The 17797-nt window shown below is 37.1% G+C and overlaps 1 protein-coding gene across 1 annotated transcript; it reads right to left on the minus strand.

Annotated features, from left to right (window-relative positions):
* Positions 1-206: 206 nt before the first annotated feature.
* Positions 207-15352, minus strand: LOC145769057 (TBC1 domain family member 13-like). Its single transcript, XM_082580657.1, has 11 exons — positions 15278-15352; positions 14999-15075; positions 12612-12678; positions 8781-8901; positions 6908-7021; positions 6554-6682; positions 5003-5204; positions 4691-4789; positions 4044-4146; positions 3405-3527; positions 207-3161 (listed from the first exon to the last, which is right to left on the minus strand). Exons 1-11 carry the CDS (start codon positions 15298-15300, stop codon positions 3029-3031), a joined length of 1191 nt encoding a protein of 396 aa, XP_082436783.1. The 5' UTR covers positions 15301-15352; the 3' UTR covers positions 207-3028.
* Between the last annotated feature and the right edge of the window lie 2445 nt (positions 15353-17797).

A 17797-nucleotide genomic window follows, 5' to 3' on the forward strand; every position in this document is an offset into this window, starting at 1 on the left:
ATAAACTTGACGTAATGACGTAGGTTATCAAAAAATCTAATGCATAAAATTACAAAGTATGACGCATCAATTTACAGAATACAGTCCTCTCGCACCCTGATCCTCTTGTGCAGAAAATGTTAATTTTCGCAAAGTAAACTTTTGATACGGTAAGTGAAAAAGAAAAAAAAAAACAGAAAAGTGCCACGCTGGCATTCTATGCGGCATCACTCAGTGATTTATTTTCAACGCTCCGTTCAAAGCACAATGCGTTAGCTTTCAGGTGGTCATGGTGGCAAAGATAGTCATTTCGTACCATTGACAATGGTCACCATATAAACAATGAGCACCAATCACTGATTATTTATAACTTTACAAAACAATAACAAAAGTTTGTTCAAGCGATAACTTCGAGAGACACTGTAGTAACTGTACGGTAAACCTGAATTGAATCACAACATCTACAGACTGTTTCTCGGCAGCCGATTGTAGCAAGAGGTAACAGCGAGCAGTGCCGGTCTTAGGGTATTTTGGGCCCTGTGCGGAATGTGCTTTGCGGGCCCCAATGACAATGATCCAATTCAGTAGCGTAGCTAAGTATTTTGAAAGGGGAGGGGGGGTTTGACGGCCAGCGAGCAAAGCCTGACGGCGTGTTCGCCGAAGGCGACACCCAGCGGTGTGGGGTCTGGGGGGCCTCCCCCAAAAAATTTTGAAAAATTGCTTTGAATTTGGTGCATTCTGAGCGCATGTTCAACAAAAATTTGGGTATGAATATTAACTGTAAAATGGTGCTGTCCGGTGGCATAGCAAAAGGATAAGATCATGTTTTCTCTGGCATTTTTCGGAAATAAAGCTGAGCCTCCATGTTTTCTTGTTGCTAATTCCTAAAGCCGCAACTGACTTCAAGGATAACGGTACTTGCTTGTGAATCGAATTGAATTTTTTCCATTGGAAATGACAAAAATTACTGCATTTCTTGAGTAAATTGCGGGCCCCCTAATTTGCGGGCCCTGTGCGATCGCACGGTTTGCACACCCCAAAGACCGGCACTGCAGCGAGACACGTGTTTCGCCCATTGGGTTGGGCTCACCGGTATCGCACCACTAATTTGAAACTTAGCAATTATGTTGATAACTTTTATTGTTATAATTCATCCATTATACTGTCACAATGCATTATTATTATTATCAATAAACTTTATTTTTAGATAATGAAATATAACGATACAGATGAAAAATATTATAGAAACCTTTTGAAATAAGGCAAAATAAATCTTCTGAAAAACCACATACGTATCCAAGACAAAGCAAATGCATCATTATGACATCTGTTATCGTTACATAGACGTAGCCTATCATCCGATCTCTAACATTCATAACATCAAGTAAGAATTAGAGAAACGTTTATTAACCGAATTTTAAGACGATTCCTGTGTTACAAGCCAAGAAACCACAAAGAAATCAGACTTTTTGATCGAGGGAAGATGAGGACAATTTAAAAATGAAAAATAAAAACATGACGTTTAACCCTTTCACAGTAACAAAACGTCGTTTTAAGAGTTAAAAGTCGTCAAAATATTACAAACGTGAATACGTGATAGCTTGCTGTCTATGATTCTTTTGACATGATTTGCTGCAAACAAGAATTGAGATTGCTTTTGATAGAAAAGTAAAGAATGAACTGTCATCATCATGAAGTACCAATCACGTACGAGCAAGGGTCTAAAAAATCAAGCAACAAACATCCTAGACAGCAAAATCTATCAGTTTTACATTGATTAAAAGTCCGTTGACGATAAATCACTAACAAAGTGACGAATTTTGCTGTCAGGGATCACTTGGATTCTCACAAGAATCTACCGCATGCCAAGAAGTTTGTTTCATGAGCAGTTCAAAATTTATCAGCAAAATTATAAAGTCTTTGGAAAAATCAAGTTAATCACAGGCTTAGTATGTTGGAGACACAACATGCAAGCCCATTCTACTGAGTCAATGGAAGATAAAACAACACAAAATGTAAAACTTTTATTAGTCAGGTTTCTTCTTCACGATGAAAACTAATACTCGATGGAAAATAATCACAATCAACAGAGATTTCGTCATTAGATAGGAATACAAGTAGATAAAAGACGACTTTGAAAGAAAAATAAACTAATGGTCCTGCAACGACTAATACGATGTTTTTATCAGTATTAAAATGCCACATTTCTGTTACAGTGCTAAGTCATGTTGATGAAAAATTATAACTTTTGGACCATAGATTAGGATTTAATGCTGCAATGGTGGAAGGTTATCAAGATTTCAAATCTCAGTAAAGTCCATGATGAAGTATGAAGCAAACATGCTTTAATAATACAAAGCAAAAACATAAACTGGTTCAACGTTTCACTGACGTTTCGCACTCAATAGCAATGCTATGTATCATACTACACTAAGATTAAGATGTACATTAAGATGTATCATAATGCGCATCCTTACAGTGCCTAGTCACTGGCATTCAATAGAAAATTTAAAACATTTACATCTTTCGCCACCTGCATTTGAATGTGGTTTAAGGAGGCGCATTGCCATAGTGCGCAAAACGTCAGCGAAATTGCATAACATTTTATTCCGGTTATTTATGATCACTGCTTTTACTTCTGATTGTGCTTGATGATCATTGATCACTGAAACTAAGTAAGAGAAGCTCTCTGCAGCCTCTGGTTTTAGAAATTTACTAAATAAACACACCTTCAAAAAGTTGCTTACAAATAAAGCGGAAAAGTTAAGATAATGAGAGTTTATCCCGTACTCAACTTCACAGTAACGGAAGAAACACTATGCCGCGTTTCACTTCCCACACTTGTAGAATCATAGTCGAAGGAAATCGTGGGTGCATTGCGTGTTTTGCCATTGTTTGTATCTATTTTTTTTTATCTAGAGGAAATTTACATTGACTGACGCAAAAATGACGAATTCTTGCAGAAAAATAAAACATATTCGGCAACCAACGACAATACTGCCCTGACGTCAAATCAACGGTAATAGTTTTAGATAAATTAAGAAAAAATCTAAATGTGTAAAAATGGTTGTAATTCTTTAGCTTTTGATAGGATTGTGAAGATATTGATGTTGATTGGATAGTTCTGCAACAACTTCATGTTATGGCTGAAATCGTTTGGCAAGAGCTCGCTCCGAACCAACCTGGAAAACATGGATACCTTACAATTACGTGAATTGCGTCAATTACGTTTTTTCGAAACAGATGCGGGATTCAGGCTCTTTAGGCAAACATTTATCCCAGCAAGCAAATCAGTTCTTTCTTATATTGATTCAACGCTTACAGACTTTAAATCAACGTAAAAAAGAACTGACTTGCTGGATCGGAATACACGAAATTTCAAAGATTGTGTGCCGTGAGTGCAAAAGTGGAGAGGGGTGGCTTACATAATCATTGCCGCACAAATGCATATCAAAAAGTCAAATCGATTTCTGTCAGCAAACAGAGCATCCCAGATCTGGATGACGTCAGGGAGAGAGAACTCTTGTGAGAGCAGAAGAGTTATCCACCTGAAAAAAGAACACATGTTACATGTTATGCAATTTCACAACGTAATATTTGCAAATCTAAAACGCACGCATAATAACAGTTTATTTCACATAACGCACTCTATTTGTATATACTGTAGTGACTCTTGTTTTTTTACAAATATTTTTGTTTCTGCAAGATCCCAAATATAGTAGGCAACAGTCAGGGCCTAATGTGAAGGTGACACAATTTAAACTTAATAAGAATTCATGACCCAACTTCTCATCAAAAAGTGTGATGTATGTCTAACATTTTATTTATATGTGACACCACTTTTGAAACCGATATCAGCCGCTATTTGTATCAGACATTCTAAGCAGCATACCGCACCTTCTTAGCGGTAACAAGATAATTTTCACTTAAGTATTCTTGAATAGACATTAGACAAGGTTCGAAGTCTAACAGTTTATAAAAGTTAATGTTTGCAAGCATCATCAATCACTAACTTGCAATGGTATTAGTTATTTGAATAACCATCCACTAACTAAGCCTACAACCTGAATAAGTAATACTGTGGTCGTATGTTCTGTTTCTTAAGAAGCAGATGAACCTCCGCATCGCATCTGTACAGTAACGCCAGCACCCGATTCATGGTGAACTCTGTTGAAACATAGGCATCGCTATTGCTTGCTCATAGTCATAAGTAACTGATATGGCGTTCAGTCATAAATATCATTCAACAACGTCATTGATAATAATTAATTAATAAATGATGCTACCCTTCAGTTTGGATATGCATTAGAGTAAGTGTATACAAAGCAAGCGATGTTTGAAAATGTCTAGTTGGCTAGCTCATAAGTTTTAAATCTCCTTGCATTTGAAGAATGCTTTAATTATAAAAACAACTTAGTAGTTACAACAAAACTTTGATGACAACTCCCATGCACGCAGTTACTGCCATGAGTATGCAACGCCATTGCTAAGTGGCGCCAAAGTGTATATATGTGGCTATTGTGTTGTTTATATGGTGCTAACTGCTAATACTTTTACAATTAGCACCTTCAATGTGGAAAAAATAAACATAGAGACATTCAGCGTAATTTTAACTACATTTTTATAATTTGACGCTTTTCCTTCGATATAACAATTAAAGTAACTGCATGAAAATTGATTTTGCAGTGAGTTCGTTATTAGTTATTATTACCTATGCCGGACTCGGATCTGTCAAGGGATTTTATGAAGTTGTCTCTGATTTCTCCCATCAAGTTAGTGAAGCAAAAGAAAGTGTCAGCTTCAGCGTGTTCTAGAAAGAATTAACATTGACATTGTGTAACTGTAAACAACTAAACAGTAAACACTCGTGTAAAAATTAGAAATCTAACAATGATTGGCTCCAAAAATGGAACATCCAAAAGGGTTTATTAATTAATTAATGCAGACTTTTGCTGTGGGGAAAAGTCGAATGAATGAGAAGTTAAGAACGCTAGACAAAGCCAACAAGATAGCACAGATGTACCTCTCCAATCATCATTAGGATCAGAAGCAAGGGTGTAATACAGTGGACCAATAATCTCATTCATTCCTTGAACATAACCGGTACCAGGGTTCAGTTTGGCGTAAATAAACAATATTCGTTCAACAACCTCCCAGTGAGCCTCTTTGCCTTCTTCGATCAGAGCATCGTATTCCCTTGAGGCTTGTTTCCGGCTGCTGATCAACTGAGAATGAAAGGAAAAACAAATGACCGGGTAGTTTTGTCATGACTGGTATGTGGCCTGGCGAGAGTTTAACAACAAAGATTTTGAAAGCACTGGTGTGCAAACATTGTCTGACTGACGTAACCCAACTTAAAGAGCAAAACGTGGCAAAAATACAATACTTCAAGCCATTGAAGACATTTTATTATCACTCAAATAATAATGTTTGAAGGCTGTAGTGATATCGCTTTTGTGTATACAATACTTACGCAATAAAAACATATTTCAATTTGAATCGCTGTAAAGCTGTAACGATGGCTCGCTTTGAATTTTGGGAATGATTTCAATTTGTATTTACTCAAATACAACGAGTTAATGTGCATTGCAATTTGCAAGTTATGCATAAAACGGGTCTGCTACTATTCGGTGAGTCCGATTCGGTGAGTTTCTAACATTTAACCCCTAACCCTAACTCCTAACCCTAAAACGGCAATGATAATTAGGCTACGGTACCCGATAATTAAAAAAAAAAATTGAAAAAATCACCGAATAGAGATCGGACTCACCGAATCAGACTCACCGAATCGGACTCACCGAATCGGACTCACCGAATCGGACTAACCGAAACGGGCCATTCCGGCATAAAACACATGTTATTATTAATGACGATCGATAACAAACATTGGTAATCTGCAAAACCAGTGGTCATCAAACTGGGATCGCCGGACACGCCTGAATTGCGATGTCAATTGATCAAGCAGGCTGACGGATTTGCGTGACACAACAGAGGAAAGGCTAGACTTTGTAAAATCCATTTTGTTATTATTATTATAGTACAGGACATGATGGCCAAAAAATCTCAAAAAAATCCACAGTAAATGTTCAGTCCCAGTCTGGCGCTTCTCAACCTATGGGCAACGACCCAAACTTTTGTCAGTTGAATAGATCGCCAAAAATTTGTTGATATTAAATAAATATACACACTACACAGCCAGAGCTTTCTTTCTCGCTTGCAAGTAGTACTGACGACAGTCGGAATGGCCCGTTTCGGTGAGTCCGATCCCTTAACGGGGGATTTTTAATTTTTTTTTAAATTATCGGGTACCGTAGCCTAATTATCATTGCCGTTTTAGGGTTAGGGGTTAGAGGTTAGGAACTCACCGAATCGGACTCACCGAATAGTAGCAGACCCGACGACAGTAGAGAATGACTATGCCGGCTTAGCTCACAAATCTTTCTTACGATCTGGTCTAATCACAGTTTCAAGGTCCATGTATGGGACCACACAAAATCAACACAAGCTGCAACTAATCTTGAAAATCCGAATGAATTCATTTCTGCACACGTCCTAAAAACACTACTCCACCTACGTTTGTGATCCCCGACCGACTCTTGGTAAGGTTTTGGGATTTTAAAACAGTCCTTTCCACGCGTTTCCGAAGATTCTCAATCCGGCTGTCGGGAGACACGAGAAGATGGCATGGATACAGTGTTGCGTTCTGTGCAAAGTGAGATCAGTTGGCAACAACCAATTGGTTGACTTTGCAAGAAATTTTACAACTACTTCTAAAACAAGGTTTTTTAATTAGTGTATAACGTTTTATAACAAAACTTACAGTACTATAATGTACTGAAGCAATCGCTTGAATGCCACATGAAATCTTGGCTATATGTAATGTTTCGAAAGCCATGTCTTATAAACAGTGTCGTTATTGACAACTCACTTGAAAAAAAGAAATATCAGGGCAGAGTCTTCGTACATCCTTGTCGATTTGCAATAGGACGTCATTATCTTTGAAGTAATTATTCCACTCGCTGCTGGGATTGGGATTTAAAGGCTGTGGAATTGATGACATAACGTAAGAAAGTGCTCATTGTAGTAACTCGGCCAGCAGTTCAGTTCTTTTTTACATAGATTTGACGTCTATACAGGCCTCGAAACAACTTTTTTTTTCCGGCGGCCAAACGTGTCCGACTGAAGCAAGCTGTTCCGCGGCCAATCACAAGCACATGGCGGCCATCGGAACTTCGACACGCATCAACATACAGTCTTCGAAATTAGCACATTTTTACTTCGGCAGAAGCGAAAAATATACTAGAGTAGTCTATCACGACCGCACTGTTTGATTTGTTGTGATGTAATAATGCCAAAAGTAGCGATAAAGCGAGCAACAAGATACGCACGTCGCACGCTGTTATAGTAATTCACGTTAAATAACTCACGGGGGGAAAGTAAGTTAATTTTGGGTTGATTCAACGTTCGAGTCAGCACAAATCGATTTAATTTTCTCGGCGGGTTATATTGCGTAACAACAATGCCCAATAAGAAAGTTACGTTTGTTTTGCATTAATTCGACATCTAGCAACGTTGAATTATCATAAAATAATGTCAATTGCTCAACCAGGTACCGGTAACAAATTAATAGCTCCCTGCGAGAAGTTTGCATCGACTTACGTATACACTAACATAATTTCGGCACAATTGGGATACTGCGAACAACACAAAGTCTGTTTGATAAAGAACTAGCTGTCAGAATCGGAATCATGAGATGCTGTATCGGAGCACGAGGTTGTCGCGTCATCACGCCTTTGCTGTTCGCAATGAAGCGTCCACGTTTTGCGGCTTTCGGGCTTTGATACCAATCCACAGGCGTCTTTCTTTTTCATAGAGATCCATCAGGGTGTTGACTAAGGAACAAATCTATGGCTGTGCCATAACGACTAGGAGGAATGTCTAACCCTAACCTTACAAGCGCTCCGTGTAGCCTCGGCATTTTATTGCTGACGCTAATGCGCCATTTGCCGACGCTAATTTCGAAGACTGAATATATCGCATCAATAAAATGTATTGTGATGTCACTTGCATCCTGCGGAGGTCAGACATCAGCTGCTTGGTCACTCAATAATGTTAACAATTCAAGCATAGACAGGGTGTATTGTGATTTATCGGATACTTTGACTGCTTTCTAATCCTTTGTGATTATAAGTGGCAAAGTACTTTATTCACAAGGCCGCTTGCGTAAATTTTCTCGGAACTTCATGGCGGACAAATGCGGCCGACGGAAGGGCGAGACCCGGCGGACAAAATGTCGATTTTTGTAGGTTAATCGCGGCCATGGCCGCGATGGCCGCCTTCAGTTTCGAGGCCTGTCTATAGATATTGAATCAACGCAAAAAGGACTGGTTTGCGGGGTGGGTGAAAAATTGATTTTGAACATAATAGTTTATTCAGGAATGAGCAATTAAATATGTCTAATATGGAAAACATTCTCTGAAATTCATCGTATTACAATTCATATAGAATGATTTTCAGCAAATTTATTGAAAAAATTCCATATATGCGTGAGATACCGGTAACGATAGCGTAGTAAAAACAATTGAGGTAAGGCCACCAGCACGGTAACAAAAACTTCTTTGCTTAAGACGTTTTACCACACACGAGGTAACAAGTGTCTTGTGTAGTCTGGTTTAGTCAAAAGACTTCAATAAAGACACGGTACGTCTACTTTAGATATAAACCAGACTGCTGGTGCTGTAATATTAACTGGACAATAAGCAACATTGAAAGAATTATACACAAATAAAGTACATACATACATGATCATCAATATGTGGATCAGCATTGCATCTTTTCAATCCAGGTTCAATTATCATCTCATTTAAAAACTCGCTGTATTCTTTACGTTGTTTTGAAAGTAACGTAGCCCACTTTGAACGCCTGATCAAAAAAGTGTAAAAACTGTTGATGTAGCGAGCGTGTCTTTTTTTAAATTGAATTCTTAGTTTGGAATGACTTCAAAACTGAACTTTAATACTTTCCAATTTGACCTTAAGCAGCAACGACAAAAGAACTGTTCATTTTGTTTTATTCTTATTGTTCTATCCTTTGTTAATACATACTAGTCAACACAAATTTTAGTGCAACAGATAAGAGGGATTTTCGAGGGTTGGAAATCCGACAATGAAGTCCGTTTTTCCATAACAAATCTGTTTATTTTACTGCAGCCATCACACGTTAAGGGTTAACATGTGATAGCTGCAGTGAGAAAATAAAAAAACTTTAGTATTACCTCATTTTCAAAATCAGCGACCCAAATTTACCCTACACGAAATCTTTTTGTTTATACACCAAAAAGTTGGTTTAAAATAGTTGACCTGTGTACTTTCAGTATGCCTTCCAGTCCTGTTGTTTGCTTGATGTTGTCAATTTTCTATATTGACAAAAATCTTTCGTATTATAATTTTGTAATTATTGCATTAGTAGTATCGTAGTTTGTATTTGTATCGTAATTTTGTCCTTGTTTTGTTCATTTGCCTTGCATGATCCCAGTCAACATCACATTTTCTAATGTTTTTCTACTTGCAATGTCAGAAACATGGTAGTTTTCTAAAGTTGATGGTTGTTAATTTGATTCCAGTTGTTATCTAGGGAAAAAAGGACTGAAGAATTGTTGGATATGCTAGAGATGAGAGAGACCATAGACCAACTGGCAAGGGCAAATGGAGTAAGATGGTATGGACATTAGGGTGCCACAGGCGCCCCTCAAAAATTAAAATTTTGTCCGATACACCTGAACTTTTTTTTATATGTGACACTTGGTAAAAAAAAGCATATGTGAGAAATTTTAATAAGTTTTGATAAAATTTGGACGTGCAGATTAAGTTTAAAGTTTTTAAAGGTAAATTTGCACAATTTCAATAGTAAAATCCTCTCTAGATGATCAAAACTCAGACATTTCTTCTCAGTTACGGAGTATTTGAACTTCGAACACTTTCTGGTGAACTTACTTACTAATTTACAATCGTACAGACCATGTGTCAATTGTATATGTTCAACAATTTATGAAAAATGCGTAAAAATATGAGGTTTCATGCATTATAAAAAAGGATCCATGTAAAGAAAATGCCTATTGAGATGAAATGTTGGGTTTACTGTTGCTTTCTATTTTGAGTTCTTCCCAAACATGCGTCAGTATTATCTATCCAATATGATGCCTGCATGCTGCCCAAAGTAGGCCTTTTCCAAGATAATCTTGTATTTGGATGCAGGCCGCAGTTTTGTGGCCCGTATTGCTACTTGTGGTGTCAAACACCATTGCAGCAAGACATGCAGTAGGCCTACAGTTCCAATTGTTTAACAATTCCATGCTTGCATTGGCTATTTGCTTTCCTTTTGGATCGGATGTTTGTGCAGGCAAATAAGGAACACCAAGCAGTTTTGAGCCTCCAATACCTGATAGTAATATCGGAAGCCTATCAACTTGCTTATTAGGGTTTGTTAGTGACTCCATCCTTTTACCATCCCAATGAATGGTTCCAACTTCAAGAGGTACCCAACCTTTTTTAACCGCTTCAGAAATATTGAAAATCGTTTCAACTCTATACCTTTGAGCCGTCATGTAGTTTAAGTTTACGGGAATAGTTTCACCAGAACAACTCTTGATTAACGAGTGTAGTGTTGCAGATAATGCAGTTGGTGTTATTCTGTTTCGTAAACTTGTGGCCACTATACCAGGTGATCGTAAAATGTCGTGTGGTACAAATATTGTGGTACTGGTTTTTACAACTCGACGGTGACTCCTTTTACTTCCTGTGGATGTAGAAGGCTCGGCAGTGTTAACTGCAGTCACTTCATCACTGGTATCATCGCTAGAAGAAAGCGAAATGTTACTTTTGCTGCTGGATTCAGCCTCTTGACGTTTTATTTCTTTTTCTTTCCTTTGCACTTCTGCTTCTTTTCTAGAATGTTTTCGTTTCAACGTCTTACGCAAAGCATTGTCTCTCCCTGCCATTGACGCCTCTCTGGTAGTTTGCATGCTCCACAAAAATTCTTTATCTTCCTCAATTGACATCTTCTTCATTACATCGCGAGGCCAGGTCAAGGAAAGGTCAATTGAAGTTTCTTTTTAAATTCCTTAATCCTTTCCGATTGCTTTCCATCACTCCTATGGAAGCATTCGATCTGAATTTTGAAGATAAGACTCATTTCATCTCGAAAAGATTGAATTTTTGAGCCATTTTTTTGGATGAATTGTTGGAATATTAGCTTTGTAGTAAAACGTTAAGATGTCCTTCACTGTCTCGTTTGCTGCATCTACTGATATTTGGATATTCCTTTTCGTGGGATTTTGAGATTCAAGCTCCTGCTTAAAGGCAAGAAAACTTAAAATCACTTGATGATAAGTTGGCAGTTTACTTCCCTTGATTTTCTGATCATCTTTCGTTGGAATCTAGTAGAAAGAAGAAGATACTGTTTCTCAGCATTCTGAGACTGGCTGTTCATTATTGTAATACTAACCAGACCGATTTGTAAAAACACTACCGTATCAATTATCATTACTAGAATAACCTAAAAAACAATACAACCATAGGTTTTGCAACATTATTAGCCTTTCCTGCAAGAAGCGAAGGTAACATAACCCTTTCTTACAGTAGGCTACCTGCCTTTTACAGTCACAACTTGCATGGGTTTAATACTAAGCTTTCCTGGGCGCTGCAACACTGATTCAACAGAAGAAGAAATACTAAAGCCATTATTCCAAGGCCCTGAGTGAGGTCAAGCCAGCTATGTTGATTCAATGTTGCAAGATGGTGAATCAATGTAACAGGCGCGGAGCTGTCATGCTTGACCTCAATTGAGATCTTGACATACTGGCACTGGTCTCCTAACCTAATTCTTGAAGTTACCCTGTTTCAATGTTGAGAAAAAGATGAGAAATAGCAAAAAAACGATGTTCAAACTAGGGAAATCCCCTAATTTTACTGCATTTCAGTTTAGACTTTCGTTTTCAATCTGCACATCCAATTTTTGTCCAATCTCAATCAAACTTTGCAAAGTGCCTTAATATGTGAAATGTCACACCAGAAAAAAAGTTCAGGTGATTTCGGCCACATGAGGGCGCCTGTGGCACCCTAATGGACATGTGATAAGGAGGGAGGAAGGAAGTTTTCTTAGAAAGGCACTAGATCTAAAGGTGGATGGGAAGGAGAAACGCAGTCGTCCAAGAAGAACGTGGAAACAACAAGTGAAGGATGAATTTAAAAAAGTCGGACTGAAGGAGGAAGATGCAAGGGACAGAGTGAAATGGAGAAAAGGGATTAAAACAATTGCTGCGAGGAAACAATCGGCCACCCCCACTAGTGGGGAACAAACCGACGATGGATTATGATGATCTATTTGTTGAGCAACAAATTTATTTGCTTTTTTCTCCAACAAATATGGATTAGCCTCCTGTGATGCCACATTTCAAAACTTTTTAATGTCTTGTCTTTTCTATGACCAAATTTCATTTGTATGTGGTAATTGGAAATACGATAGCTCAAATACTATTTATATAAATACTGTTTTTCTTTGAAAAACACTACATGTTGAAAATCGTTCACATACTATCATCAAAATAGCAAGCAAATATGTAATAGGTTACTCACTCAAGAACAAGTGTATTCAATAACAATCTCCAACAAATAGGGCGAATTCCGCAAGTATCGACAATACCTAAACACAAATTAGCATTTAGACAAGGTAGCTTTGATGATCAGGTATTAATTGCAACAATGAGATGAAATATGCTCCAATTGGAATGCAGCTTATGCTTCACTGATGTCTTGAACATTGGGAATTTGTGATGCTTGACAAACTTACAATAAGTATGAAGTCAAATTTTGAAACTTACCTTGGCATGAGTACACAGATACTTCAGAAATTGGCAATAAAAGCACTTAGGCCACAATATCTTTCAGACAGTTTCATGTGCCACCTGGTCAGTGCTTATTTTTTGCTGGAGACTTAATAATACATATAAAAAAATACATGGCATAGAAAGAACATGTAGCGTAGACTTTTCACAGATTTGCATAAACAAAAATGACATCAAAAGATGAAAAGTTGAAAACGTCAACTAACAATAACACTGGTCAACAAAATGAGAAAAAAATTTTTTGGCAGGACATCTAAGAGTGTTTTCTGGGGTTTTCAAGGTTGCTGATTACGAATATGACATTGGTTTTGCCAGATTGACTCTAGTTTAGAAGATACCTATACTCCTAGATTAGCCCAAATTAGTGTATTTACCTGTATTAACCCCCTAAACATCTCACCAAGAAGGACGTAAATCTTATTAATTTTGTTTGATATAACATAATAATTAGTAACAAAAGCTAATTTAAAAATTACTGTAAAGTCCTACATTCCTTCCTACATTTTGCTCCGGTACCAATTGGACATTCTACCAAGATGAAAGAGGAGTATGATGCCATCAAACTCGTCCTTGAAAAGCTTGACTACAATACCCATAAGTGGCTCATCTGTGTTGACAAATTGGTCAACAAAGTGGATATACCAAGTATCCTTGCTCCCTGTGTTTGTGGGACAGCAGGGCGAGAACCTAGCACTGGCGCAAGAAAAACTGGCCAGAACGCACCAGTCTTCAAGTTGTGACAGCCGTCAGCCAATGTAATTAATGAACTTTTAGTTCCCAGGGATAGAATTGTATTTCCTCCTCTGCATCAAATTAGGATTAATGAAGCAGTTCGTCAAAGCATTAAACAAGGAGGGAATTGCTTCAAGTACATTCGCAGTCAATTTCCAGGACTCTCCGATGAAAAAGCTTAAAGCTGGTGTCTTTGATGGACCTCAGATTTGAACGTTGATGAAAGATTTGGATTTCACCGGTCACATGAACAGCAATGAACTCACAGCATGGAACTCCTTCAAGGGTGTAGTACAAAACTTCTTGGGGAATCACAAAGCACCTAATTACAGAGAATTAGTTCGGAAGATGTTATCTGCATTTGGAAAACTTGGAGCTAACATGAGCATTAAATTTCACTTCCTATTCAGCCACCCTGACAGATTTCCTGACAATCTTGGTGATTACAGTGAAGAGCCGGGGGAAAGGTTCCACCAAGACATCAAGACAATGGAAGAAAGACATCAGGGCAGATGGAATGACCACATAATGGCAGACTATTTCTGGAACCTGTTGAGAAACTGCCCAAAAGTTTCTCACAAGCGAAAATCTTACAAGAGACATTTTTTCGGCGCAGATGAGTTAATAGTTTTAATCTTATTGTATTTCATACCATTGTTTTCAATTTACAATGAAAAAGATAATGTGGTTCCTTTCATCTACATTTTATGATACAAGGTTGATAGACTGATTTAATGCAACATGTTTTAGTGTTTTATGTGCTTACACTAGCCTACTGTATATGATTGTGTATTTTGTGTACTGTATATGACATCGGTAACATCAAGTTTTGAAGTATGACAAATCTAATATTCCTAAAAATTTCGTGATGTTGCTGTACTTAAACTTAAAACTGTCTTTATTGTTCACAATTGACCATTAAATTGCATTTCTGAAATATCAAATATGGTTAAACTGTTTTTTTGATCTAGCACATAAGGCTCAAATATAGGATTTTGGTCAAAAATGACCCTATGCAATATCTCCTAAACTAGAGCCAATTCGGGAAAACTAAGGCCATATTCGGAATCAGCGCCCTTCAAAACCCCCAAAAACACTCTAACTTTGTCTGCCAAAAAATTTGTGTTGACCAGTGTAATCGACAATGGTTGATTAGAAGGACGCTTACTAAGATATAATACAAAGTTTGTTACTTCATACTTAAATATGTGTGAAAACAATTAGTTCACAAATCACAAGTATAATAATGTCTGTCAAATCTTTAAAGTACTGTAAGATTTTATCATAATCAATTAATCATGTGTATTGAGTTAAGTGATAGCCTATTGAAAAACATAAGCAATGGGTGGAAAAAGCAAGCATTATCTACAATATGCAAAAATATACCTGTTGAACACATTTTTCGAAGCTTGCGCATATCAATCTGAGAAGCACTGATAGCCTCAAGAAATTCACTTTCTCGTCTAAAAATAATATATGTCGTTATGTCAGTACAAGTTTCCGCACTTGATTGATTTTACTTACTTGTTATACAATAAGCAAAGACCTTAACACCATCTTAGATGTTGTGATTTCAATGAACAAACAAATTTTCTGCTAGTTGTTGAGGTGAGGTCGTCATATCTCATAAAAAGAAAAAATAGTAAGTTTCCAGAAAAAACTAACCTGTTGACTATATTGCTTGCCATGTCTCTTTATATAATAATTTAACTGCATAAATTAGGCTGAAGTTAATCTTGCCTATCTGAAATAAAGTTGAATAGTGTTTGAAATCATCATCATCAAATGGATGATGATGATAAAGCACTTGGCAAAAAATATCCAATCCAATCAATAATTGACATACTAATGGTTTCGTTGATTTGTATACTATAGCCTAGCCTATTGCAGTAAACCATTTTTCTGACTTTAATTGCATGTCAAGATATATAGATTGTTTAAAATACTTATATTTTGTTTCTGTATTAGAATACAAGTGCCTATATACTATGGGTCTGCTACTATTCGGCTAGTCCGATTCGGCGAGTTCCCTATTCGGCGAGTGCCCTATTCGGCGAGTTTTTGAAATTTTTTAAATAAAATTATCGGGCACCGCAGCCTAATTGTAATTGCCATTTTTACATCGTTTTAACGTCGCTAAACCTTGAAATCGTGCAGAAAGGAATAAAAATTAAATGTTTGAACTATTAAATTAAAATTCGTCATGTCAGTTCAGTTGTTTTTATTTCTGACCATCATATCAAAAACAATACACGTCAATATAGCAAAGGTAGAAGCGACAAAACGCGAACGTTAAAACGTGCTTGAATTCGTCATGTCAGTAGAGTTGTTTTTTATTTCTGATCATAATATCAAAAACAATATACGTCAACATAGCAAAGGTGTAGAAAAAGGTAGAAGCGACACAACGTGAAGGGAAAATAAAAAAAAAGAAAATTTACAAAGTAAATTACATGACGAATTTTAATTTAATAGTTTAACCATTTTATTTTTATTCCTTTCTGCACGATTTCAAGGTTTAGCGACGTTAAGACGATGTAAAAACGGCAATTATAATTAGGCTACGGTGCCCGATAATTTTATTTAAAAAATTTCAAAAACTCGCCGAATAGGGCACTCGCTGAAAAAGGCTCTCGCCGAATAAAGAACTCGCCGAATCGGACTCGCCGAATTGGACGGGCCATTCCGATATACTATAGTGACATCATGACCGGTCAAATAGTGTTTCAGATTAAAAGGTACTGGAGGCGGTCAAATAGCCACTGCCTATTTTTTTGTTGCGTGTTTGCTTTTGGATTGTTTCCTTGACCTGAGCAAATGGTTGCACCCAGATAAAGTATGGTCATTCCCCTAAGCACAATTTTTTTTTCTAAAACACGAAATATTTTTCATCACCCACTCTTTAATTCTGAAGATATATATTTTTTTGGTGGTAATCCACTTCTAGCTACTTGCGTCTACCTTACAAAACAATTTTTTCAGGCGAAAACTCCATCAACTTCGGAAATACTGAAGAAGATCGTGAATTGGGAGCAGCATTTTTGTGGAAGGGGAAAAATCCCTGATGCGTAAATGAGCAATTGGGGAAATTTGTGGATACAACAAATCTTTCAATTGCACGTTTATTTTGGAATAGATTTGCTTTCATTTGGCATGGTTAGCTCCTGCATACCTACTGATTATTTTCACATAGTTTCATCAAAAAAAACAAAACAAACCTTAGCGTAATGGATCCCAAAAACGATGTTGGTCTGTAGGAAAATATGTATAAATTTTCCTAATTCTTATTTATTTAGTGCCAAAATATCAATCCAAACATTTTAAAGACTTGAAAACACAATAGCAGTGATGACATTACTCATCAATTGATTGATTGAATCTTTATCCTCGGACTGGGAAAGTTTCTTGCAGAGCTTAATCTTGGCAGTTTCGTTTGTAGACGCTTTGAATCACTGATGCAGGCCCGGTCACCGAGATTGATAGAGTGAAGTTTCTGATTGTTGAAGTCTTGTTGCCAGGGAATTATTCCATCCATTAGATGCCGCTGAATAGAGAGCAGTCCTTAACGTGCGTTGCTCAAGCGCACAGACCGAGAGTCGAACCAGCGCCGCTTGATTTTGAAGCTTCTTCGTTCCAGAAGTCACGCGCTAACCAACTGAGCTATCGGGCGGACGCCATTACACAACGCAACAGTGAAAAAAAAGAAATTTATTAAAGAAATTAAAATGAACAACACAGCATAAGAAACACGAAAAAAACACGGAGGAATTAAAATGATTTAACAAAGTCTTCAAATATTTTGACTCGCTCTGCGTGACGAGTGCGCGCGAGACGTAGTATGGCATCATAGTTAGTACATTGCCATTTGTTGCCTTTAAGAGGCAGCATAGATGCAACAGACATTACGTCACATGCTGGGAAAATGGAGATGTCCGGATTTAAATCATCCGGGACATTTTGCATATTTTAAACATGTGCTATGTTCCTGTTACTGACAAATAAACCATTGATTGATTGACATTTGTAAATTTGCCTCCAGTTCTGAACACCCCCACACTAGCCTGTATAATATATATTATATATATACATGTTTAAATAAGTTTCAACATTCTCTAACGCATATATTCTCCAACGCATTTAGTGAGATTTTGTGCATTTGCACTTTGTGTATTATTTCGTTGTTTT

This window comes from Aplidium turbinatum, chromosome 1 (assembly GCF_918807975.1).
Source record: "Aplidium turbinatum chromosome 1, kaAplTurb1.1, whole genome shotgun sequence".
Lineage (NCBI taxonomy): Eukaryota > Metazoa > Chordata > Ascidiacea > Aplousobranchia > Polyclinidae > Aplidium > Aplidium turbinatum.